Here is a 27064-nt window from a genome sequence, read left to right on the forward strand (position 1 = left end):
GAAGGGGGGTGGGATTTGCTCTTGGGCGCCACCTATTGGAGGCACTTTAACGCGTTTTTTTAAAAGAAAAATATTATACAATTAATTATTACATCAGGTTATTTTTTTAAATGTGCAGTAAATTAGCTCAGGTTTTTTTTAAAGAAAAAAAATAGAAAAAAATATTACTTGAGGTTTTTTTTTAAAGAAAAAAAAATGCAATTAATTATTATTACCTCAGGTTTTTTTTAAAAAAAAATATGCAAAAATGTATTACCTCAGGTTTTTTTTTAAGAAAAATATGCAATAAATTATTACCTCAGGTTTTTTTTAAAGAAAAATATGCAAAAATGTATTACCTCAGGTTTTTTTTAAAGAAAAATATGCAATAAATTATTACCTCAGGTTTTTTTTTAAAGAAAAAAAGATGCAAAAAATTATTACCTCAGGTTTTTTTAAAAGAAAAATAAGCAATAAATTACCTCAGGTTTTTTTTAAAGAAAATATACCATAAATTACCTCAGGTTTTTAAAAAATAATAATATTATACAATAAATTATTACCTCAGTTTTTTTTATATGCAATAAATTACCTCAGGTTTTATTTTAAAAGAAAAATATTATACAATGAAGGGGGGTGGGATTTGCTCTTGGGCGCCACCTATTGGAGGCACTTTAACGCGTTTTTTTAAAAGAAAAATATTATACAATTAATTATTACATCAGGTTATTTTTTTAAATGTGCAGTAAATTAGCTCAGGTTTTTTTTTAAAGAAAAAAAATAGAAAAAAATATTACTTGAGGTTTTTTTTTAAAGAAAAAAAATGCAATTAATTATTATTACCTCAGGTTTTTTTTAAAAAAAAATATGCAAAAATGTATTACCTCAGGTTTTTTTTAAGAAAAATATGCAATAAATTATTACCTCAGGTTTTTTTTAAAGAAAAATATGCAAAAATGTATTACCTCAGGTTTTTTTTAAAGAAAAATATGCAATAAATTATTACCTCAGGTTTTTTTTTAAAGAAAAAAAGATGCAAAAAATTATTACCTCAGGTTTTTTTTAAAGAAAAATATGCAATAAATTACCTCAGGTTTTTTTTAAGGAAAATATACCATAAATTACCTCAGGTTTTTAAAAAATAATAATATTATACAATAAATTATTACCTCAGTTTTTTTATATGCAATAAATTACCTCAGGTTTTATTTTAAAAGAAAAATATTATACAATGAAGGGGGGGGGGGGTTGCTCTTGGGCGCCACCTATTGGAGGCACTTTAACGCGTTTTTTTAAAAGAAAAATATTATAAAATTAATTATTACATCAGGTTATTTTTTTTAATATGCAGTAAATTAGCTCAGGTTTTTTAAAAGAAAAAAAATAGAAAAAAATATTACTTCAGGTTTTTTTTTAAAGAAAAGAATGCAATAAATTATTACCTCGGGTTTTTTTAAAGAAAAAAATACACTAAATTACCTCAGGTTTTCTTTAAGGAAAATATACCATAAATTACCTCAGGTTTTTTTTAAATAATAATATTATACAATTAATTATTACCTCAGGTTTTTTTTCTATTATGCAATAAATCACCTCAGGTTGAAAAAATTAAAATATGATACAATTAATTATTACCTCAGGTTTTTTTATATGCAATAAGTTACCTGAGGTTTTTTAAAAAGAAAAATATGATACAATTAATTATTACCTCAGTTTTTTTTTATATGCAATAAATTACCTCAGGTTTTATTTAAAAAGAAAAATATTATACAATGAAGGGGGGGAAATCTGCTCTTGGGCGCCACCAATTGGCTATTGAAGGCACTTTAACGCGTTTTTTTAAAGAAAAATATTATGCAATTAATTATTATTACATCAGGTTTTTTTTAATATGTAATAAATTACCTCAGGTTTTTTTTAAAGAAAAAAATGCAATAAATTATTACCTCGCTTTTTTTAAAGAAAAAAATACAATCAATTACCTCAGGTTTTTTTTGTAAGAAAGACATACGATAAATTAGCTCAGGTTTTTTTATATGCAATAAATTACCTCAGGTTTTTAAAAAATAATAATATTATACAATTAATTATTACCTCTTGTTTTTAAAAATATGCAATAAATTACCTCAGGTTTTTTAAAAGAAAAATATTATACAATTGAATATTACCTCAGGTTTTTTTTTTTAATATGCAATAAATTACCTCAGGTTTTTTTAAAAGAAAAAAAGAGAAAAAAATATTACCTCAGGTTTTTTTTTTAAAGAAAAATTACAATAAATTATTACACTATGGGAACCTCATTTGCCAGTAAAAATATGATAACTGGTTTTTTACCCTTCTATCTGGCAACAAAACTGACACCTTTTTACAAGGAGTCATGTTTGCATAGACCGCAATACCTGCAGTCATAATGCAAACAAAAAACACAACTCTGATAATGTGCACTGTCCTTGAAGTTGATTGGTCCACACCCGAGACAGCTTTCCTTAGAGCCTAGTCTCACATGGTGTTGGACCAGATGACGCCAAAAGGCGCACAACTCAAAGACAATGCACCATCAGAGTATGAGAGCTCGGAGTAAGCATTTACACCATTGGAACCTCATTTGCCAGTAAAAATATGATAATTGGTTTTTTATCCTTCTATCTGGCAACAAAACTGACACCTTTTTACAAGGAGTCATGTTTGCATTGACCACAATACCTGCAGTCGTAATGCAAACAAAAAACACAACTCTGATAATGTATGTGCACTGTCCTTGAAGTTGATTGGTCCACACCCGAGACAGCTTTCCTTAGAGCCTAGTCTCACATGGTGTTGGACCAGATCTGGTCCAACCCATGTGAGACTAGGCTCTAAGATATCTTCCGAGATAGGAAGACGTCTTCCGAAACTAGAAGACTTCTTCCGAAATAGGAAGACTTCTTCCGAAACTGGAAGATATCTTCCGAAGCTGGAAGATATCTTCCGAAATAGGAAGTTGTTTTCTGAAACTAGGAGACTTCTTCCGAAACTGGAAGATATCTTCCGAGATAGGAAGTCATCTTCCGAAACTGGAAGATATCTTCCAAAACTGGAAGATATCTTCCGAAGCTGGAAGATATCTTCCGAAATAGGAAGTCGTCTTCCGAAACTAGAAGACTTCTTCCGAAACTAGAAGATATCTTCCGAGATAGGAAGACGTCTTCCGAAACTAGAAGACTTCTTCCGAAATAGGAAGACTTCTTCCGAAACTGGAAGATATCTTCCGAAACTGGAAGATATTATCCGAGATAGGAATAACGTCTTCCGAAACTAGAAGACTTCTTCCGAAGCTGGAAGATATCTTCCAAAAATGGAAGACGTCTTCCGAAACTAGAAGACTTCTTCCGAAACTGGAAGATATCTTCCGAAATAGGAAGACGTCTTCCGAAGCTGGAAGATATCTTCCAAAAATGGAAGACGTCTTCTGAAACTGGAAGACATCTTCCGGAAGATTACAATCAAAACACGCGTTGCCTCCTACGTCACGAGGCCACGTCACACGATCCGGGTCAGACGGTACCATCACCCCAGTTGTGAGGGGGGGGGGGGGTTGGTTTTATTTAATATCTTAATCCAACTATATTTAAACATAATAAAAAAAATATAAAAGCATACGATAATTAATAAAAAAATAAAAAAATAACGTGTGTTAGTTGTGCTTATAATTTGATCTTTTAAAATAAACATTCTTTATAAAAAATACGCGTGCCAATGGTATTACACCCCTACCCACTACCACCCGCTAATGGTTTAGCCCAAAGTACAGTGAGCGTCTCACGAATTTTAAAGTTGCGAAGATCTTCGCTGGTACAGTTCGCTTTGATTTGCCACTACAATTGCATTAACAAGTTTAAAAAATAACTTTAAACCTTTACGAGTTAACAGACGCGTCAAGTTCGACCCGAGTTCGCGTTTTAAATGTCTAATGCTCAACATAGGAGCGGTGTTTTGAACTGTTTTTGAACGTCTTCTTGGTTCTTTCGGTAAAGTCGTCACGTAGAATGGAAATAATAAAATAATAAAGATTAAAATAATAAAATAATTCTCACTAGAGATTGATTTTATTATAATGATGTTTTATTTTTATTAGATGATGATGATAAAATCTTGTCTTCTTGGGTTCTTTCGGTGAAGTCACGTAGAAGGGAAATAATAAAATAATAAAAATAAAACATTTAATTATTCTCACGACGTTTCGGCCATAACGCAAGCAGCCGTCTTCAGGTGAAGAACAGGTCTGTCGGGGAGACAGCGTCTGAATGAAACACCACCAGGCTTGGCAGCGTATATATAAGCTGGGTTGGAAGGGGGTAGAGCGCCTTGACAAAAGAATTTGCATAGCAACGAGGAATTTAGCATATTTATGGGAAATGCAGATATGGGATTAGTCACTACTTGTGTAATGCGTAGGAGGTTTGGCGGGGGGTTTAAAGTCATATTATGCCCGTGCATTATGCAGGATTAGCAGCATCAAAGGGAAGGGACATGGGAAATGCAGGTATGTGATTAGTACTACTCATGCCCGTGCATTATGCAGGATTAGCAGCATCAAAGGGAAGGGATATGGGAAATGCAGGTATGTGATTAGTACTACTCATGCCCGTGCATTATGCAGGATTAGCCAGCATCAAAGGGAAGGGATATGGGAAATGCAGGATATGTGATTAGTACTACTCATGCCCGTGCATTATGCAGGATTAGCAGCAACAAATGGAGGGGATAGTGGTAGCATTAACAAAGGGAAGGAGTGTTAATAGTGTGTAGCTGCAGTAACTAAAACCACCACGTAAACAACTAAAGTATAAACTACAGTAGTATCATCATTGAACGCTTGTTCAATGTGTAGGTGCTGGTAGCCACCCACCCCCTCGTGTGCCACAGCGCCGGTAGCCTTCATAGGTGCTGCTGCTACTTGCTAACAGCACCCAGCCCCTCCCTCCCCACCCAGCCCCTCCCTCCCCACCCAGCCCCTCCCTGCACGATGGACGGACACAATAATCCCCTGTGATGGTGCGTTGTCTTTGAGTTGTGCGCCTTTTGGCGTCATCTGGTCCAACACCATGTGAGACTAGGCTCTAAGGAAAGCTGTCTCGGGTGTGGACCAATCAACTTCAAGGATAGTACATATCATTATCAGAGTTGTGTTTTTTGTTTGCATTACGACCGCAGGTATTGTGGTCTATGCAAACATGACTCCTTGTAAAAAAGGTGTCAGTTTTGTTGCCAGATAGAAGGGTAAAAAAACAATTATCATATTTTCTACTGGCAAATGAGGTTCCAATGGTGTAAATGCTTCACCCCGAGCTCTCATACTGTGATGGTGCATTGTCTTTGAGTTGTGCGCCTTTTGGCGTCATCTGGTCCAACACCATGTGAGACTAGGCTCTAAGAAAAGCTGTCTCGGGTGTGGACCAATCAACTTCAAGGACAGTGCACACTCATTATCAGAGTTATGTTTTTTGTTTGTATTATGACTGCAGGTATTGCGGTCTATGCAAACATGACTCCTCGTAAAAAGGTGTCAGTTTTGTTGCCAGATAGAAGGGTAAACAACCAATTATCAAACTAATTTCTGTAGAACTGCCTCTTGTTGTGTTTAGTTAATCGTCCTACTCCCCGTGCCTCCGCTTAGCACGGTTGGTGCGAAAACAGTTCAACGCGTGTGCACAACGCACGGTACATCATCGCGCGTGCAAATTCATTGCCTGAACCCGAATGCTTTCACCGCAATCCCGGATCTTTAGACCGGAGGAATCCAATGAGCTACCAAGTGAATTTTACCGCACAGCTGCCCAGAGCACCGTTCAAAAGTACATCACCGCTTTGTCCCGTCCTCATTTTAGGCGCTCCGAGTTGCTTCAACTACCGAGCGACTTTTCGAGCGTCACGTGCGGTGCCTTCGAGGACAGAATCAACGTCAACGCTGCTGCCGCTGCAACTCCGGTCAACTCGAGGGCGACAGCTCACCATGCACCCGCTCGCCCACCCGCTCACCCACACGCTCACCCACCCGCTCACCCACCCGCTCGCCCACCCGCTCGCCCACACGCTCACCCGCTCGCTCACCTACGCGCACCAACGATGCGCCTCCCACACCGGGTTAAAACAAAAACAACTTGAACTTTGACCTCGCCCGCTCACCTATCATCTCACTCACCCGCTCACCCACCATCTCACCCATTCACCCATCCAGCCACCTACTCACCCACCCACTGACCAACCCACCATCTCACCCACCCACTCACTCACCCACCATCTCACCCACCATCTCACCCATTCACCCATCCAGCCACCTACTCACCCACCCACTGACCAACCCACCATCTCACCCACCCACTCACTCACCCACCATCTCACCCACCATCTCACCCATTCACCCATCCAGCCACCCACTTACTCACCCACCATCTCACCCACTCACCCACTCACCCACTTACTCACTCAACCACTCACTCACCATCTCACTCACGCACTCACTCACCCACCATCTCACCCACCATCTCACTCACTCACTCACCCACTCACCCACTCACTCACTCAACCACTCACTCACCATCTCACTCACGCACTCACTCACCCACCATCTCACCCACCATCTCACTCACTCACCCACTCACCCACTCATTCACTCAACCACTCACTCACCATCTCACTCACGCACTCACTCACCCACCATCTCACCCACTCACCCACCCACTCACCCACCCACTCACTCAACCACTCACTCACCCACTCACCCACCCACCCACCCACTCACCCACTCAACCACTCACTCATCCACCCACCCACGCACTCACCCACCCACTCACTCACCCACTCACTCACCCACTCACTCACCCACCATCTCACTCACTCACCCACTCACCCACTCATTCACTCAACCACTCACCATCTCACTCACGCACTCACCCACCATCTCACCCACTCACCCACTCACCCACCCACTCACCCACCCACTCACCCACCCACTCACTCACCCACCCACCCACCCACCCACCCACCATTTCACCCACCATTTCACCCACCCACCATCTCAACCACCTACCATCTCACCATCCCACTCACCCACCACCACCACCACCACACCACCACCACAGCGATGCCACCACCACCGCCCCCGTGGTGCCGCCGCGTTGTCCGCGTGTCTCGCCGCTGCCTCGTCACGGCGCTCGCCCTTCCCCTCCTCCTTGCCGCCGTGTGGCTCACCCTCACCTCCACCTCCTCCTCCACCACCTCCTCCACCTCCTCCTCCTCGTCGTCGGCGCTGTCGTCGTTCCTGCTGGCGCTGAGCGGCCACCACCACCACGGCCACCACCACGGCCGCGGCCGGGAGTCTGACCCGGGCCCCGTCTGGTCTGTGGCGAGGGGGCGCGCGGCCGGATTTGCCATCCGAGGCCACCGGCCCTCCATGGAAGACCGCTTCACCATCGGCTCGCGCGTCTACGGCACGCCCGGCGGCTACGGTGGTGGCGGCTACGGTGGTGGCGGCTACGGTGGTGGCGGCTACGGTGCAGGAGGAGATTACGGCGAAGATGACGGTGACGGCGGTGGTGGACGAGGAAGTGATGAGGACGATGGCCGTGACGATGAGGAGGACGATGAGGACATGAACAGCACCCACAGGATCTACGGCCTCTTTGACGGCCACGGGGGAGAGGTGTGTACGTGCGTGTGTGTGTGTCTGTGGGGCTGTGTGTGTGTCTGTGTGTGTGTGTCTGTGTGTGTGTGTCTGTGTGTGTGTGTCTGTGTGTGTGTGTGTGTCTGTGTGTGGGGCTGTGTCTGGGGCTGTGTGTGTCTGTGTGTGTGTCTGTGTGTGTGTGTGTGTCTGTGTGTCATCTCGGTCAGTCGACCCATGGCACCTGCTGGGTCTGCCCCGTGACCTCCTGCCAGCGGGCGTTCGACACTTCACGTGGCCTCAAGGTGCACTTGGCCTGGCACAAGCGTCGTGACGTCACCGCCACTTAGTGGCGAATGGCGGTTGTTGTTGTTGTGTCAGTGTGTGTGTGTCTGTGTATGTGTGTGCGTCTGTGTGTGTGTCTGTGTTAATCCGGCAAAACAACCTCCTACCTCCTCGCGGTGCCGGACGGGCAACACTGTCGTGGACATTGCTGTGGGGGGAGGGCCAATGCCCATTGGCCTCTCCCCTCATGGCGTCTGTGACCACCACAGTGGCTAAACGGGGGCTCTGGACGGGTGTGAGGGGCTGGTAACCCCTCCACCTTCAATTCATTACCACTAAACCACGAATTAAACATAAACCTGTAACAAATAAGCTTGTGCCGGAGGCCCCGGGGGGTCAGGCTTTTATGACGTCTCCTGGCCAAACCCCATTTGGCGGAGCCAGGAGATTGAATTTTCACCCTCGGGGCTCCTCCAGAAACAACAAAAAACCATTGCGGATGGCCACGTGGAATGTTCGAACGCTCACTGCGGAGGAGAGGCTGCCACTCCTCTGTCGGGAGCTGGACCGGTACCGCCTGGATCTCTGTGGCATTCAGGAGGTCCGGTGGACCGGTTCTGGCTCCTGCCACCATGAGGGGTGGACAGTCCTCTACTCGGGGCAGGAGACTGCCAAACAACAGGGTGTGGCTCTTCTTCTGAACAAAAGAATGAAGGGGGCGTGGGAGCGTGGCGGTGAGGTGTGGGAAGCTGTAAGCCCCAGGATACTTTGGGCTCGCCTTCCCATCAACCAGAGGCGAGGAGTGGTGGTCGTGGTTACTTATGCCCCCACCGAAGACGAACATCCGTGGAGGGATGCAAGCAAAGCCGATGAGTCAGACGCTTTCTATGACCTCCTGTCACAGGTGCTGGCTAAAGTGGCCACTCGGGACAGAGTCATCTTGTTGGGTGACTTCAATGCCCGAGTTGGTCATGATGCTGACACCTGGTCTGGAGTGATTGGAAGGCATGGGCCAGATCAGCTCAATAATAACGGTAGGAGGCTGCTAGATTTTTGTGCAGCCCATGGGCTTGTAATTACCAACACGCTCTTCCGGCATCGGCGCATCCACACAACATCATGGATACATGCCGGGTCCAAGCAAGAACATCTGCTGGACTACATAGTGACGGACCAGCGGATGCGAACCCATGTCCTTGACACCAGGACCTACCGTGGAGCTGATCTGTCCTCTGACCATCGACTAGTCATCTGTAAGATGCGCCTGCCTTTCTTCCACTCCGGTGGTGGGTGTACACCCAGGATCCCATTCCAACCAAAAGTGGCCTGGTCTCAGTTAGCTGATGAAAGTTGCAAGCGAGAATTTCATCATCGCTTGCAGCTGGGGTTGGCATCGTCCCCCACTCCACCTGATGTCGAGGGTAAATGGGCGAGGTTTAAGACTGTGACTCATGCAGCTGCAATGGCTGCTTTGGGTACGCGGTCCAGACCTCCCCAGAAACCCTGGCTGACAGAGGAGGTGTTCAGGTTAATTGAGAAAAAGCGACAGGCCCACTCTCATCGCCTACAGCATCCCACGTCAGAGAATGAGGAGGTTTACCGCAGCCTTCGCTCGGAAGTTCGGAGAGCCGTAAGGCGTTGTAAGGATGGGTGGTGGTCGCGGGTTGCTGAGGAGATGGAGTCTGCCTCAGTGGCCCGTGATCACAAATCACTATTTAACTCCATCAAAAAAGTAACCTGCAGCGCCACACCTATTACCATCATTAGAGGAAAAAACGGTGATCCAATCTCCGACCCCCAGGAACAGGTTTGCAGATTTTCTGAGCATTTCTGTGAGGTCCTGGGGGAGGGAAATTCTCTCAGCCAGGAAAACATCATGGCACAAAGTGGGGATAACCCTGCTGAGGCTGCGGTGCCTCAAATATTGGAAGAGGTCACCCCCTGTGAGTGGCTGGCTGAGGTTCCAGCTGTTGAGGAAGTACTGAGGGCGATCCGGAGTCTGAGACCAGGGAAGGCACCGGGCAGAGATGATCTCCCAAGCGAAATGCTGAGGGAGGGTGGCGTTTGTGCACAGACTGCCCTATATGACATCATAACAACAGTCTGGACCACTGGACGGGTTCCGCAGGACTGGAAGGATGCCCTGGTGGTCCCCCTCTTTAAGAAGGGGGACCGCACAGACTGTAACAACTACAGGGGCATCTCACTCCTCAGTGTGCCGGGTAAGGTCCTGGCAAGGATTATTCAACATCGCCTTGCTAGGCACGCTGAGGAGGGGCTTGCGGAGCCCCAATGCGGTTTCAGGAAAGGGCGGTCCTGCACAGATGCCATATTTTCTGTCCGTCTGCTACAGCAGAGGTGTAGGGAATTCCAAAAAGACCTACATCTCTGCTTTATTGACCTGGTCAAGGCCTATGATACCATCAGTAGGACTGGACTCTGGGTTGTTCTTCGTGCTTTCGGAGTCCCTGACCCTCTGCTCACGATCATTAAGGACCTTCATGATGGTGAGCGGGCCCGGGTAAAACTACGTGGCCGGGAGTCGGAGCCTTTCCCTGTACACCTTGGGGTGCGACAGGGATGTCCTCTGGCTCCCACATTATTTAACATCTATTTTGACCGCGTAGTTCGTGAAGCCTTCAATAGCTGTACCGGGGGAATTTCCGTTTGGTACAGATATAATGGGAGGCTGATCGACGCCCGGGTGCGATCAAGGGATGGCTCCCTATTGGTCAACCACGTTATGTATGCCGATGATTTGGTAATAGCTGCTCATTCAGAAGAGGAGTTGGAGGCGCTGCTGCTGAGACTGGAGCGTGCCACTAAGAGGTGGGGCCTTACCATCAGCCCCACCAAAACCAAGCACCTGCCTGGGTATTTTGTACCATCGGACACTCCACCCCCACAACTCCCAATTGGTGATGGGGCAGTTGTGGAGAGAGTGGAGAGTTTCCCATACCTGGGCAGTATGCTTATGACCGGCTCCAGTCTATCAGCAGAGGTCTCACTCCGAATCAGTCGAGCGGCAATATCTTTTCATCGGTTGCGTAACGCTGTGTGGAAGCTACCTGGTCTGTCGCTCCGCACGAAGCTTCAGGTCTTCTCGGCCACGGTCATTCCCTCCCTTCTCTACGCTTGCGAGACGTGGACCCCCCTGGTGGAGCATCTTCGCCGGTTGGAAACATTTAGGCTGGCCTGCCTACGATCCATCCTGGGTTTAACCAGGCTGGATTGTGTGAGGAGCTCACAAATCCTTGAAAGATCTGGGCAAAGTCCCATCAGTGAGCTCCTCCGGCAGGCAAGGCTGCGTTGGCTGGGTCATGTAGCCCGCATGCCCAGCCACCGCATGCCTAAACAGCTTTTGTTCGGCCGGATCGAGGGGGCTAGACGGGCGCGGCACGGGCTGGAGAAGAGATGGAGTGATGTGGTACAGGAGGACGTGGAGCTGAGTGGACTTGCCGATGACTGGTACCAGCGGTGTCAAGATCGGCCTCAGTGGAGGAGGCTCGTGAAGGACGCTACTGGGCAGTTGGAGGCAGTCGCCCTCCAACAACAACGGAGGGCGGAGGAGCGACGCTCACAACAACGAGCGGAGCGCCGGGTGGCTAAAGCACAGCAAGTTGGCACAGTAGGGGGCACAGGTGGTGCATCAGCCAGTCATCTCGGTCATCTCGGTCAGTCGACCAGTGGCACCTGGGTCTGCCCCGTGACCTCCTGCCAGCGGGCTTTCGACACTTCACGTGGCCTCAAGGTGCACTTGGCCTGGCACAAGCATCGTGGTGACGTCACCGCCACTTAGTGGCGAATGGCGGTTGTTGTTGTTGTTGTTGTGTCTGTGTGTGTGTGTGTCTGTGTGTCTGTGTGTGTGTGTCTATCTGTGGGGCCGTGTGTCTGTGTGTCTGTGTGTCTGTGTGTGTGTCAGTGTGTGTCTGTGGGGCCGTGTGTGTGTGTCTGTCTGTGGGGCCGTGTGTGTGTGTCTGTGTGTGTGTGTTTATGTGTGTGTGTTTGTGTGTCTGTGTGTGTGTGTCTGTGTGTGTGTGTGTGTCTGTGTGTGTCTGTGTGTGAAGATGAACCCCTGCAGTCACCAAAGCTTTCAATCGAAAAAGCTTCTTACTTATCATCACTATTCTATTTTTGTTCCATTCTCCCCTTCCCCGCACGCCCCGTCTCAGGCCGCGGTCGACTTCGTGTCGCGGACGTTGCCGCGGAGGCTGCGGGCGACTCTGGCGTCGTCCCCGCCGGGCCGGCAGGACGACGGGGCGGCGCTGCGGGCGCTGGTGGCGCGAGAGATCCTCGCCACGGACGAGGCCTTGCTGCGTCACCTGGACGACATCGGCGGGGACGAGTCTGGTGAAGGCTGTCAACCACCACGCGCCACGCTCACCCTCACACGCTCGCTCACCCACACGCGCTCACCCTCACACGCTCACCACACACGTTCACCAACACGCTCTCAACACACACACCACGCTCGCTCACCCTCACGCTCACCCTCACGCTCTCAACACACACGCACTCACTCGCTCACCACACGCTCGCTCACCCAGACACACGCTCACCCCCCTCACCCACCCCGCTCGCCGACTCCGCTCACCCACCCCGCTCACCCACCCCACTCACCCACCCCCCTCACCACCGCCCCCCCCGCTCACCCACCCCCCTCACCACCGCCCCCCCCCCCCCACTCACCCACCCCACTCACCCACCCCCCTCACCACCCATCCCACTCACCCACCCCGCTCACCCACCCACCTCACCACCGCCCCCCCCGCTCACCCACCCCCCTCACCACCGCCCCCCCCCCCCCGCTCACCCACCCCACTCACCCACCCCGCTCACCCACCCCGCTCACCTACCCACCCCCCTCACTCACCACCCCCTCACCCACCCCCCTCACCCACCTCACTCACCCACCCCGCTCACCCACCCCCCTCACCTGCCCCACTCACCACCCACCCCCGCTCACCCACCCACCTCACCACCGCCCCCCCCCCCCGCTCACCCACCCCACTCACCCACCCCGCTCACCCACCCCGCTCACCCACCCACCCCCCTCACTCACCACCCCCTCACCCACTCCGCTCACCCACCTCACTCACCCACCCCGCTCACCACCGCCCCCCCCCCCCCCCCGCTCACCACAGGGTCGACGTGTGTGCTGGCGGTGGTGAGCGGCGACTCGCTCACCGTGGCGAGTGTGGGAGACTCGAGGGCCGTGGTGAGCGACGGGGATGGCCGTGCGGTGCCGCTCACCACGGAGCACAAGCCGTACCTCCCCGCTGAGCGCAGACGCATACAGCGCGCCGGTGAGCGTGAGGGTGAGCGTGAGTGGGTGGGTGGGTGAGTGTGAGTGGGTGAGTGAGTGTGAGTGGGTGAGTGAGTGGGTGAGTGGGTGGGTGGGTGAGTGGGTGAGTGAGTGAGTGAGTGGGTGAGTGAGTGGGTGAGTGGGTGAGTGAGTGGGTGAGTGGGTGTGAGTGGGTGAGTGGGTGAGCATAGTGAGTGGGTGAGTGAGTGGGTGAGTGGGTGGGTGGGTGAGTGAGTGAGTGAGTGTGAGTGAGTGAGTGGGTGAGTGAGTGGGTGGATGAGTGGGTGAGTGAGTGGGTGAGTGACTGGTGAGTGGTGTGAGCGTGAGTGAGTGAGTGAGTGTGAGTGAGTGAGTGGGTGAGTGAGTATGAATGAGAGTGAGTGAGTTAGTGTGAGTGAATGAGTGAGTGGGTGAGTGAGTGAGTGGGTGGGTGGGTGAGTGAGTGAGTGAGTGTGAGTGAGTGAGTCAGTGGGTGAGTGAGTGGGTGAGTGTGAGTGGGTGAGTGTGAGTGGGTGAGTGAGTGGGTGAGTGAGTGGGTGAGAGAGTGTGAGTGAGAGTGAGTGAGTTAGTGTGAGTGAATGAGTGAGTGGGTGAGTGAGTGAGTGGGTGGGTGGCTGAGTGAGTGAGTGGCTGAGTGAGTGAGTGGGTGAGTGAGTGGGTGTGAGTGGGTGAGTGGGTGGGTGAGTGGGTGAGTGAGAGTGAGTGAGTGAGTGAGTGAGTGGGTGTGAGTGGGTGAGTGAGTGGGTGAGTGAGTGAGTGAGTGTGTGAGTGGGTGAGTGAGTGAGTGTGTGAGTGGGTGAGTGAGTGGGTAGGTGAACGTGAGTGGGTGAGTGAGTGTGAGTGGGTGGGTGAGTGAGTGTGAGTGGGTGAGTGAGTGAGTGAGTGTGAGTGAGTGGGTGAATGAGTGAGTGGGTGAGTGAGTGTGAGTTGGTGAGTGAGTGAGTGGGTGAGTGAGTGAGTGAGTGTTAATGGTGGGTGAGTGGGTGAGTGGGTGAGTGAGTGAGTGAGTGTGGGTGAGTGAGTGTGAATGGCAGGTGAGTGAGTGTGAGTAGGTGAGTGAGTGTGGGTGAGTGAGTGAGTGTGAGTGGGTGAGTGTGAGTTGGTAAATGGGTGAGTGAGTGTGGGTGAGTGAGCGTGAGTGGGTGAGTGAGTGTGAGTGAGCGTGAGTGGGTGAGTGAGTGAGTGAGTGTGAGTGGGTGGGTGCGTGAGTGAGTGGGTGAGTGAGTGAGTGAGTGTGAGTGGGTGAGTGAGTGAGTGTGAGTGAGTGAGTGTGAGTGGGTGAGTGTGAGTGGGTGAGTGAGTGAGTGGGTGAGTGAGTGGGTGAGTGAGTGGGTGAATGAGTGAGTGTGAGTGAGTGGGTGGGTGGGTGGGTGCGTGAGTGAGTGGTGTGAGTGAGTGAGTGAGTGAGTGTGTGAGTGGGTGAGTGAGTGGGTAGGTGAACGTGAGTGGGTGAGTGAGTGTGAGTGGGTGGGTGAGTGAGTGTGAGTGGGTGAGTGAGTGAGTGAGTGAGTGTGAGTGTGGGTGAGTGAGTGGGTGAATGAGTGAGTGGGTGAGTGAGTGTGAGTGGGTGAGTGAGTGAGTGGGTGAGTGAGTGAGTGAGTGTGAATGGTGGGTGAGTGGGTGAGTGGGTGAGTGAGTGAGTGAGTGTGGGTGAGTGAGTGTGAATGGCAGGTGAGTGAGTGTGAGTAGGTGAGTGAGTGTGGGTGAGTGAGTGAGTGAGTGTGAGTGGGTGAGTGTGAGTTGGTAAATGGGTGAGTGAGTGTGGGTGAGTGAGCGTGAGTGGGTGAGTGAGTGTGAGTGAGCGTGAGTGGGTGAGTGAGTGAGTGAGTGTGAGTGGGTGGGTGCGTGAGTGAGTGGGTGAGTGAGTGAGTGAGTGTGGGTGAGTGAGTGTGAATGGCAGGTGAGTGAGTGTGAGTAGGTGAGTGAGTGTGGGTGAGTGAGTGAGTGTGAGTGGGTGAGTGTGAGTTGGTAAATGGGTGAGTGAGTGTGGGTGAGTGAGCGTGAGTGGGTGAGTGAGTGTGAGTGAGCGTGAGTGGGTGAGGTGAGTGAGTGAGTGTGAGTGGGTGGGTGCGTGAGTGAGTGGGTGAGTGAGTGAGTGAGTGTGAGTGGGTGAGTGAGTGAGTGTGAGTGAGTGAGTGTGAGTGGGTGAGTGTGAGTGGGTGAGTGAGTGAGTGGGTGATTGAGTGGGTGAGTGAGTGGGTGAATTAGTGAGTGGGTGCGTGAGTGAGTGGTGTGAGTGGGTGAGTGAGTGGGGTAGGTGAACGTGAGTGGGTGAGTGAGTGTGAGTGGGTGGGTGAGTGAGTGTGAGTGGGTGAGTGAGTGTGAGTGGGTGGGTGAGTGAGTGTGAGTGGGTGAGTGAGTGAGTGATGTGAGTGTGGGATGAGTGAGTGGGTGAATGAGTGAGTGGGTGAGTGAGTGTGAGTGGGTGAGTGAGTGAGTGGTGAGTGAGTGAGTGAGTGTGAATGGTGGGTGAGTGGGTGGTGAGTGAGTGAGTGAGTGTGGGTGAGTGAGTGTGAATGGCAGGTGAGTGAGTGTGAGTAGGTGAGTGTGGGTGAGTGAGTGAGTGTGAGTGGGTGAGTGTGAGTTGGTAAATGGGTGAGTGAGTGTGGGTGAGTGAGCGTGAGTGGGTGAGTGAGTGTGAGTGAGCGTGAGTGGGTGAGTGAGTGTGAGTGAGCGTGAGTGGGTGAGTGAGTGAGTGAGTGTGAGTGGGTGGGTGCGTGAGTGAGTGGGTGAGTGAGTGAGTGTGAGTGGGTGAGTGAGTGAGTGAGTGGGTGAGTGAGTGAGTGTGAGTGGGTGAGTGAGTGAGTGTGAGTGGGTGCGTGAGTGAGTGGGTGAGTGAGTGAGTGAGTGTGAGTGGGTGAGTGAGTGAGTGTGAGTGAGTGAGTGTGAGTGGGTGAGTGTGAGTGGGTGAGTGAGTGAGTGGGTGAGTGAGTGGGTGAGTGAGTGGGGTGAATGAGTGAGTGTGAGTGAGTGGGTGGGTGGGTGCGTGAGTGAGTGGTGTGAGTGAGTGAGTGAGTGAGTGTGTGAGTGGGTGAGTGAGTGGGTAGGTGAACGTGAGTGGGTGAGTGAGTGTGAGTGGGTGGGTGAGTGAGTGTGAGTGGGGTGAGTGAGTGAGTGAGTGTGAGTGTGGGTGAGTGAGTGGGTGAATGAGTGAGTGGGTGAGTGAGTGTGAGTGGGTGTAGTGAGTGAGTGGGGTGAGTGAGTGAGTGAGTGTGAATGGTGGGTGAGTGGGTGAGTGGGTGAGTGAGTGAGTGAGTGTGGTGGAGTGAGGTGAATGGCAGGTGAGTGAGTGTGAGTAGGTGAGTGAGTGTGGGTGAGTGAGTGAGTGAGTGTGAGTGGGGTGAGTGTGAGTTGGAAATGGGTGAGTGAGTGTGGGTGAGTGAGCGTGAGTGGGTGAGTGAGTGTGAGTGAGCGTGAGTGGGTGAGTGAGTGAGTGAGTGTGAGTGGGTGGGTGCGTGAGTGAGTGGGTGAGTGAGTGAGTGAGTGTGGGTGAGTGAGTGTGAATGGCAGGTGAGTGAGTGTGAGTAGGTGAGTGAGTGTGGGTGAGTGAGTGAGTGTGAGTGGGTGAGTGTGAGTTGGTAAATGGGTGAGTGAGTGTGGGTGAGTGAGCGTGAGTGGGTGAGTGAGTGTGAGTGAGCGTGAGTGGGTGAGTGAGTGAGTGAGTGTGAGTGGGTGGGTGCGTGAGTGAGTGGGAGTGAGTGAGTGAGTGAGTGTGAGTGGGTGAGTGAGTGAGTGTGAGTGAGTGAGTGTGAGTGGGTGAGTGTGAGTGGGTGAGTGAGTGAGTGGGTGATTGAGTGGGTGAGTGAGTGGGTGAATTAGTGAGTGGGTGCGTGAGTGAGTGGTGTGAGTGGGTGAGTGAGTGGGTAGGTGAACGTGAGTGGGTGAGTGAGTGTGAGTGGGTGGGTGAGTGTGAGTGGGTGGGTGAGTGAGTGTGAGTGGGTGAGTGAGTGAGTGAGTGAGTGTGAGTGTGGTGTGAGTGAGTGGGTGAATGAGTGAGTGGGTGAGTGAGTGTGAGTGGGTGAGTGGAGTGAGTGGGTGAGTGAGGGAGTGAGTGTGATGGTGGGTGAGTGGGTGAGTGAGTGAGTGAGTGAGTGTGGGTGAGTGAGTGTGAATGGCAGGTGAGTGAGTGTGAGTAGGTGAGTGTGGGTGAGTGAGTGAGTGTGAGTGGTGAGTGTGAGTTGGTAAATGGGTGAGTGAGTGTGGGTGAGTGAGCGTGAGTGGGTGAGTGAGTGTGAGTGAGCGTGAGTGGGTGAGTGAGTGTGAGTGAGCGTGAGTGGGTGAGTGAGTGAGTGAGTGTGAGTGGGTGGGTGCGTGAGTGAGTGGGTGAGTGAGTGAGTGTGAGTGGTGAGTGAGTGAGTGGTGAGTGAGTGAGTGTGAGTGGGTGAGTGAGTCAGTGTGAGTGGGTGAGTGTGAGTGGGTGAGTGTGAGTGGGTGAGTGAGTGAGTGGGTGAGTGAGTGGGTGAGTGAGTGGGTGATGATGGGTGAATAGTGAGTGTGAGTGAGTGAGTGGGTGGGTGGGTGCGTGAGTGAGTGGTGTGAGTGAGTGAGTGTGAGTGGGTGAGTGAGTGTGAGTGGTTGAGTGAGTTAGTGTGAGTGGATGAGTGAGTGTGCGTGGGTGAGTGAGTGAGTGAGTGTGAGTGGGTGAGTGAGTGTGAGTGGGTGAGTGAGTGAGTGTGAGTGGGTGAGTGAGTGTGAGTGGGTGAGTGAGTTAGTGTGAGTGGGTGAGTGAGTGTGAGTGGGTGAGTGAGTGAGTGAGTTAGTGTGAGTGGATGAGTGAGTGTGAGTGGGTGAGTGAGTTAGTATGAGTGGGTGAGTGAGTGTGAGTGGGTGAGTGAGTTAGTGTGAGTGGGTGAGTGAGTGTGAGTGGGTGAGTGAGTGAGTGTGAATGGTGGGTGAGTGAGTGTGAGTGGGTGAGTGAGTTAGTGTGAGTGGGTGAGTGTGAGTGGGTGAGGGTGAGCGTAATGAGTAAGTGAGCGTGAGTGGGTGAGTGAGCGTGAGTGGGTGAGTGAGCGTGAGTGGGTGATTGAGTGTGAGTGAGTGAGCGTGAGTGAGTGTGAGTGAGTGAGTGTGAGTGGGTGAGTGATGATGAGAGAGAGACACGCAAACTCCAAACATACAGCAGCAGGCGTCGTCAGGGTCGGGAGCGAACCCACGACCTCCTGCGTACCAGGCGAGGTAGTCAACACGTAGCAGGAGGTAGTCTTTCATGGCCAATATCCATCATGTTGTGTCGTTGAACCCGCCACCACCCAACACAGCCGATCGGGAAGGGAGTTTGGGTCACGTAAACAGAACGTGCCCAATCCGTAGCTCGTACAGCGCACACACACACCTCTTGCTGTGTGCTGGAGAGTTAAACCCGCGGCTGCAACATTTACAATTCCAGTAGCCGTGACGTGCCGCCAGTAGCGATGTAGTAGCAGGTGTAGGGGAACCTTTTTAAATCCTTTATATTAAGTTCGCTTGCTTGCTTACGACCGTGCAAATCTTTCGGTCGTTTTTTAACCCACTTCCCGTGATCCAATCGAGCTGACATTTTGCACACAGACTCGTTGTGCGTGACAATTAATGTTCGTGAAAAGAAATTTCCAAAATTTTACACTTTTTAGAAATTTTTTTTTTTCATATTTAATTTAAAATACCAATGTGATAAAAATGAAACTCTTACTCAAGAAAAACAGAAATGAATAATAAAATAAAACCGATGCCACGCATATAAAGGATTTATAGTGAAAAACTTTGTTTTTACGAGTTAAGTTTTTAAATTCTTTATATTAAGTTCACTTGCTTGCTTGCGCGCTTACGACCGTGCAAATCTTTCGGTTGTTTTTTACCCCACTTCCCGTGATCCAATCAAGCTGACATTTTCCACACAGACTCGTTGTGCGTGACAATTAATGTTCGTGAAAAAAATTCCAAAATTATACACTTTTTAGGACAAAAATATTATATTTAATTACCAATTGCTTAATGGTGGCAGGCAATCATCCGACCCATAGGTGGCAGCCATCTCAAGCCAGAGGACGAGAGGACTCTGGCCGCCACGCATATAAAGGATTTAGAGTGAAAAACTTTGTTTTTACGGGTTATACTTGTTCTCTGCCAAGGGCCATTTGGATATGTGCCGCACCACCTCTACATAACAAAAGGCTCAGTCCCATTTACACGCACCTTTACATCAGCCGCACCCAGTCTAGACAACAAAGGCGGGTTTCACGACACATTTTATATTCACGACATGAAAGCCTCAACAAATAAAAACCCCTCCACCGTGGATAGTGAACCACACCTCCAAACCCCCCACACCCCCCCAACCCCCACCCTCCCGCCCCCCCAACCCCCCCCCACTAACCCCACCCTCCTGCCCCCCTAATCCCCCCACCAGCCTAACCCCCCCCCCACTAGCCTAACCCCCCCCCACCAACTCAACCCCCCCACCAACCCAACCCCCCCACCCTCCTGCCCCCCTAACCCCCCCCACCAGCCTAACCCCCCCCACCAACCCAACCCCCACCAGCCTAACCCCTCCCCACCAACCCAACCCCCCCACCAACCCAACCCCCCCACCCTCCTGCCCCCCTAACCCCCCCCACCAGCCTAACCCCCCCCACCAACCCAACCCCACCAGCCTAACCCCCCCACCAACCCAACCCCCTCACCCCCCCCCACTCCCCCCTCACTTCCCCCCCCCGTGCCTGGCGACTTCACCCGCTTGAGCAACGTTTGTTGGATAGTTCACCTCCACCGCACGCTCACCCCTCCCACCCCCACCCTGTGCCCCCCCACCCCCCCCACCTCCCCCCCCACCCCCACCACCCCCCCCTCCCCCCCACCACCCCCACCCCCCCCCGTGCCAGGCGGCTTCATCCGCCTGAGTGGCGTGTGGCGTGTGCAGGGCGAACTGGCGATGTCGCGGGCTCTGGGCGACGCTCGTCTCAAGCGCCTCGGGGTGATCACGGCGCGTGCCGACGTGGCCACCGTGGCCCTGGGAGGCCCACCGGGGGGGCCACCGGGAGGCCCACCGGGAGGCCCACCGGGAGGCCCACCGGGAGGGCCGCCGCTCTTTCTGTTGCTCGCATCCGACGGCCTCTGGGACGCCGTGAGCAGCCAGGAGGCGGTGGACCTGGCGCGGAGACACGCCGGCGGGCCGCTGATGGGCGCCGGGAGGCTGGCGGCCGAGGCCTTCCGCAGGGGCAGCCGGGACAACGTGGCCGTGCTGGTGGTGAGGGTGGACCGGGGCGGCCGAGATTGAAGGGCGGGGCAGGGGGGGGGGTCAATCGGGGGGCTACCCACGGAGGGAGTTCGGTGGACGGTCGGCGACCTTCGGAAGCGTCTAAGTGAAGGTGGTTTTTGGGGTTGAGAGGTCATCCCGATGTTGTAGATTGGCACCCCGGTACCCCCCCCCACCCCCCCTCTCGACCCCCTGACCCCACCGGGGTTCACGGGGCAGGAGGGTCAACCGGGAGGCTACTCACGGAGGAGGTTCGATGGACGGTCGGCGACCTTCGGAACTGCCGAGGTGAAGGTGATTTTTGGGGTCGAGAGGTCATCCCGATGTTGTGGATTCACACCCCGTTCCCCCCCCCCCTCTGCCCCACGCCGGGGTTCACGGGGAGGGGTCATCCGGGGGGATGGACGGACCGCTGAGCGGGACACGGGCCAATCGGCGACATCCGGAACGGCCGAGGGTCAGGGTGGGATCAGGGTCAAGAGGTCATCGCGATATTGTGGTTGTTCATCACTTGCACGCACGTGATGATGCACGTCATCACACAGAGACCCATAGACTCATCACACAGAGACCCATAGACTCATCACACAGAGACCCACAGACTCATCACACAGAAACCCATAGACTCGTCACACAGAGACCCATAGACTCATCACACAGAGACCCATAGACTCATCACGCAGAGACCCATAGACTCGTCACACATAGACCCATAGACTCATCACACAGAGACCCATAGACTCATCACGCAGAGACCCATAGACTCATCACACAGAGACCCATAGACTCATCACACAGAGACCCACAGACTCATCACACAGAGACCCACAGACTCATCACACAGAGACCCACAGACTCATCACACAGAGACCCATAGACTCGTCACACAGAGACCCACAGACTCATCACACAGAGACCCACAGACTCATGACACAGAGACCCACAGACTCATCATAGACTCATCACACAGAGACCCATAGACTCATCATAGACTCATCACACAGAGACGCCGGTCGTTTAAAAGTGGTTTTGGTGTTGTTTGTATTGTTTTAATGATTGTCAATAATACGCTATACACTACACTATACAATACATTACACTATACACTACACTACACTATACACTACACTACACACTACACTACACTACATACTACACTATACACTACACTACTATACACTACACTACTATACACTATACTACTACACTATTATACACTATACTAGTACACTACTATACACTACACTACTATACACTATACACTACACTACTATACACTACACACTACACTATGCACTACACTACCATACACTATACACTACACTATACACTATATACTACACTACTATACACTACACTATACACTACACTACACACTATACTACTATACACTACACTATACACTACACTATACACTACACTACTATACACTACACTATACACTACACTATACACTACACTACTATACACTACACTATACACTACACCAGTGGTTCTTAACCTGCGGTGCATCACGCCCTGGGGGTGCATGAAGCCCTCTCTGGAGGCGAGCGAGACTTTGCCCGGATTTTTTTCGACGGTGAATCATCAAAAACACGAATTAACCCACGGGCTGCACGTCACGTTACGACTTTGTTCCATCAAACCCTGCGTAAGTTATTAAGATTGTTGAAAAATATATAACGAGTGAGAAACCAAAGGGGTGCAAAGGCTGCAGTACAGGGTAAGAGCCACCGGTTTATATTGTTGTTATTGTTGTTGATGTTGATGAGCACGTGCAAAACAAAACAAAAAAACTCTGTGTATTTGGGCCTCCCGCAGAGGTCGAAACCGGGTACCCGATACCCGTACCCTACCCGATACCCAGCTACCCGTACCCAGCCGGGTACGGGTACCCGTTTGCGACCCTCGTGCGGCCGGGTACGGGTAGGCCGTGAGTCACTGGTGAGTCACCGTTTGTCACTCATTTCCCAACGTCTTGTCTCTTCTCACAATTCAAGTTCCTAGAATCAACCCACCCGCGCCTGCAACATGGCTTCATCCCAGAGGTCGCAATCGGGTACCCGATACCCGTACCATACCCGATACCCGGCCGAGTACGGGTAGGGTACGGGTATGGCCGGGTACGGGTACCCAATTGCGACCCTGGTGCGGCCGGGTATGGGTACGGGTAAGGAATCAAAACCCGTTTGCGACCTCTGACCTCCCGTGAGACGCTTTTCAGCTCAGGCTGAAGGGTTCTCATGCACCGGACGGACAGACGTACGGACGGACGGACGGACGTCCATCTGTAACGTGGTGGGGGAGATATACTCTTAGTTTTTTCGGTAAAGTCACGTGGGTAAAAAATGTAATTCAAATTAATAACAGTAAAATAATAAAAATCACGACGTTTCGGAGGCAACACAAGTCTTCGTCATCAGGTGGGACCATCACAGCCAGATTTGCTGTATCAAGTGAGGCAAAAATTCCAAATTCAGATTCCAAAGAACACAGGATGAGATGTTACTATCCTTTGTGCAAGCACTTCCACGAGTTCACGAACAGTGAGCCTGGTGAAATTTGGGGAGCGCATCGTCAGTAGTGACCCTTTGGTTCCTAGGGTGTTTCGGCCTTTCATACTATACACCCTCCCCAAAGGCGGCCAGCGACAGGGTGATCAATCCTACGCTTGCGTCCCATTCCCAATTAGTCATAGGAGTTGCCTTGTTGTTGGTAGCCAACATCCCAAGATACAAGTTCTTAAATACAAGTTAAGGGGGAGGAGGGGGGGTGGAGCTTGTCAGAATGTGGTAGCCAATGAATGGAACGTATTGGGAGGGGGGGGGCTAAAAGAGAGCACGAGGTGTACGTGGTGGGGGGAGGGTCACGGTGGCTCTCGTAAAGTCGATCCGATAAGATTGAAACTCCATTGGAACCTCATTTGCCAGTAAAAAATATGATAATTGTTTTTTTACCCTTCTATCTGGCAACAAAACTGACACCTTTTTTACGAGGAGTCATGTTTGCATAGACCACAATACCTGTGTGCATACATTATCAGAGTTGTGTTTTTTGTTTGCATTACGACTGCAGGTATTGTGGTCTATGCAAACATGAGTCCTTGTAAAAAGGTGTCAGTTTTGTTGCCAGATAGAAGGGTAAAAAAACAATTATCAAGATTGAAACTCTCGCAGGAAGTTGTGTCGCTGACGGGGACTTGCCGCTGGAGGAGGCCGGACGCGTTGACCGCAGGGTTAATGCGTGAGCTCCAGAGGTCGCAAACGGGTTTTGATTCCTTACCCGTACCCGGCCGCACCAGGGTCGCAAACGGGTACCCGTACCCGGCCGGGTACGGGTACCCGTTCCCTACCCGTACCCTACCCGAAATGAGTGACAAACGATGACTCACCAGTGACTCACGGTCTACCCGTACCCTACCCGAAATGAGTGACAAACGGTTACTCACCAGTGACTCACGGTCTACCCGTACCCTACCCGAAATGAGTGACAAACGGTTACTCACCAGTGACTCACGGTCTACCCGTACCCGTACCCTACCCGAAATGAGTGACAAACGGTTACTCACCAGTGACTCACGGCCTACCCGTACCCGTACCCTACCCGAAATGAGTGACAAACGATGACTCACCAGTGACGGTCTACCCGTACCCTACCCGAAATGAGTGACAAACGGTTACTCACCAGTGACTCACGGCCTACCCGTACCCTACCCGAAATGAGTGACAAACGGTGACTCACCAGTGACTCACGGCCTACCCGTACCCGGCCGCACCAGGGTCGCAAACGGGTACCCGTACCCGGCCGGGGACGGGTAGCCGGGTATCGGGTAGGGTACGGGTATCGGGTACCCGGTTGCGACCTCTGGTGAGCTCCGTGTGGCCCGTCTTCTGTAACCTTGTGGGTTGTCTTCACGATGGCTGTCGTAGAGTCGATCCGATAAGATTCTGTAACTCTCGCGGGAAGTCGTGTCGCCGTTAGAGACTCGCGTGAGCTCCGCGTGTCTCGTCCGTGCAATGCTGTGGAGGGTCGGGAGGTTCACGGTGGCTCTCGTAGAGTTGATCAGAGATATGAGCGCAACTCCAGCGGGAAGTTGAGTTACTAATTTCGTCCAATCACAGGCAGAGTTACAACCAGGAAGTGACCGATGACTAAGCCTCACCGTGACTCGTTCCGACCAATCACAGGCAGAGTTACAACCAGGAAGTGACTGATGACAAAGCCTCACCGTGACTCATTTCGTCCAGTCACAGGCAGAGTTACAACCAGGAAGTGACTAATGACTAAGCCTCACCGTGACCCGTTTCGTCCAATCACAGGCAGAGTTACAACCAGGAAGTGGCTGATGACTAAGCCTCACCGTGACTCATTCCGTCCAATCACAGGCAGAGTTACAACCAGGAAGTGGCTGATAACTAAGCCTCACCGTGACTCGTTCCGTCCAATCACAGGCAGAGTTACAACCAGGAAGTGACTGATGACTAAGCCTCACCGTGACTCGTTCCATCCAATCACAGACAGAGTTACAACCAGGAAGTGGCTGATGACTAAGCTTCACCGTGACCCGTTCCGTCCAATCACAGGCAGAGTTACAACCAGGAAGTGACTGATGACTAAGCCTCACCGTGACTCATTCCGTCCAATCACAGGCAGAGTTACAACCAGGAAGTGACTGATGACTAAGCCTCACCGTGACCCGTTTCGTCCAATCACAGGCAGAGTTACAACCAGGAAGTGACTGATGACGAAGCCTCACCGTGACTCGTTACGTCCAATCACAGGCAGAGTTACAACCAGGAAGTGATTGATGACTAAGCCTCACCGTGACTCGTTGCGTCCAATCACAGGCAGAGTTACAACCAGGAAGTGATGACGAAGCCTCACCGTGACTCGTTACGTCCAATCACAGGCAGAGTTACAACCAGGAAGTGATTGATGACTAAGCCTCACCGTGACTCATTCCGTCCAATCACAGGCAGAGTTACAACCAGGAAGTGACCGATGACTAAGCCTCACCGTGACTCGTTTCGACCAATCACAGGCAGAGTTACAACCAGGAAGTGGCTGATGACGAAGCCTTACCGTGACTCGTTACGTCCAATCACAGGCAGAGTTACAACCAGGAAGTGATTGATGACTAAGCCTCACCGTGACTCGTTACGTCCAATCACAGGCAGAGTTACAACCAGGAAGTGGCTGATGACTAAGCCTCACCATGACTCGTTCCGTCCAATCACAGGCAGAGTTACAACCAGGAAGTGGCTGATGACTAAGCCTCACCATGACTCGTTCCGTCCAATCACAGGCAGAGTTACAACCAGGAAGTGACCGATGACTAAGCCTCACCGTGACACGTTCCGTCCAATCACAGGCAGAGTTACAACCAGGAAGTGACTGATGACTAAGCCTCACCGTGACTCATTCTGTCCAATCACAGACAGAGTTACAACCAGGAAGTGACTGATAACTAAGCGTCACCGTGACCCGTTCCGTCCAATCACAGACAGAGTTACAACCAGGAAGTGACTGATGACTAAGTCTCACCGTGACTCGTTCCGTCCAATCACAGACAGAGTTACAACCAGTAAGTGACGGATGACTAAGCTACACCGTGACTCATTTCGTCCAATCACAGGCAGAGTTACAACCAGGAAGTGGCTGATGACTAAGCCTCACCGTGACTCGTTCCGTCCAATCACAGGCAGAGTTACAACCAGGAAGTGACTGATGACTAAGCCTCACCGTGACCCGTTTCGTCCAATCACAGGCAGAGTTACAACCAGGAAGTGGCTGATGACTAAGCCTCACCGTGACTCGTTCCGTCCAATCACAGGCAGAGTTACAACCAGGAAGTGGCTGATGACTAAGCCTCACCGTGACCCGTTTCGTCCAATCACAGGCAGAGTTACAACCAGGAAGTGGCTGATGACTAAGCCTCACCGTGACTCATTCCGTCCAATCACAGGCAGAGTTACAACCAGGAAGTAGCTGATGACTAAGCCTCACCGTGACCCATTTCATCCAATCACAGGCAGAGTTACAACCAGGAAGTAGCTGATGACTCAGCCTCACCGTGACCCGTTTCATCCAATCACAGGCAGAGTTACAACCAGGAAGTGACTTATGACTAAGCCTCACCGTGACCCGTTTCGTCCAATCACAGGCAGAGTTACAACCAGGAAGTGACTGGTGACTAAGCCTCACCGTGACTCGTTTCGTCCAATCACAGGCAGAGTTACAACCAGGAAGTGACTGATGACTAAGCCTCACCGTGACTCGTTCCGACCAATCACAGGCAGAGTTACAACCAGGAAGTGACTGATGACTAAGCCTCACCGTGACCCGTTTCGTCCAATCACAGGCAAAGTTACAACCAGGAAGTGACTGATGACTAAGCCTCACCGTGACCCGTTTCGTCCAATCACAGGCAGAGTTACAACCAGGAAGTGACTGATGACTAAGCCTCACCGTGACTCGTTCCGTCCAATCACAGACAGAGTTACAACCAGGAAGTGATACTAAGCCTCACCGTGACCCGTTTCGTCCAATCACAGACAGAGTTACAACCAGGAAGTGACTGATGACTAAGCCTCACCGTGACTCATTCCGTCCAATCACAGGCAGA

At 51.2% G+C, this 27064-nt stretch overlaps 1 protein-coding gene across 2 annotated transcripts in view; it reads left to right on the forward strand.

Moving 5' to 3' along the window:
* Nucleotides 1-7003: 7003 nt before the first annotated feature.
* LOC133360907 (protein phosphatase 1L-like) overlaps nt 7004-27064 on the forward strand; it is a 108306-nt gene continuing 88245 nt past the window's right edge. The window contains exons 1-4 of one of the 2 annotated variants that reach the window (XR_009757317.1): nt 7004-7660; nt 12076-12253; nt 13048-13209; nt 20066-24235. Coding sequence is in view for 1 of the 2 variants with exons in the window: in XM_061579788.1 (XP_061435772.1) it covers nt 7103-7660; nt 12076-12253; nt 13048-13209; nt 20066-20460 (1293 nt within the window). In the remaining variant the exon portion in view is untranslated. Of the gene's footprint in view, nt 7661-12075; nt 12254-13047; nt 13210-20065; nt 27059-27064 lie in introns of those variants that run through there. The other variant, XM_061579788.1, reaches the window with a different exon arrangement.

This window comes from Lethenteron reissneri, chromosome 70, assembly GCF_015708825.2.
Source record: "Lethenteron reissneri isolate LAM-NWPU_2019-01 chromosome 70, ASM1570882v1, whole genome shotgun sequence".
In the NCBI taxonomy this organism is placed as follows: domain Eukaryota; kingdom Metazoa; phylum Chordata; class Hyperoartia; order Petromyzontiformes; family Petromyzontidae; genus Lethenteron; species Lethenteron reissneri.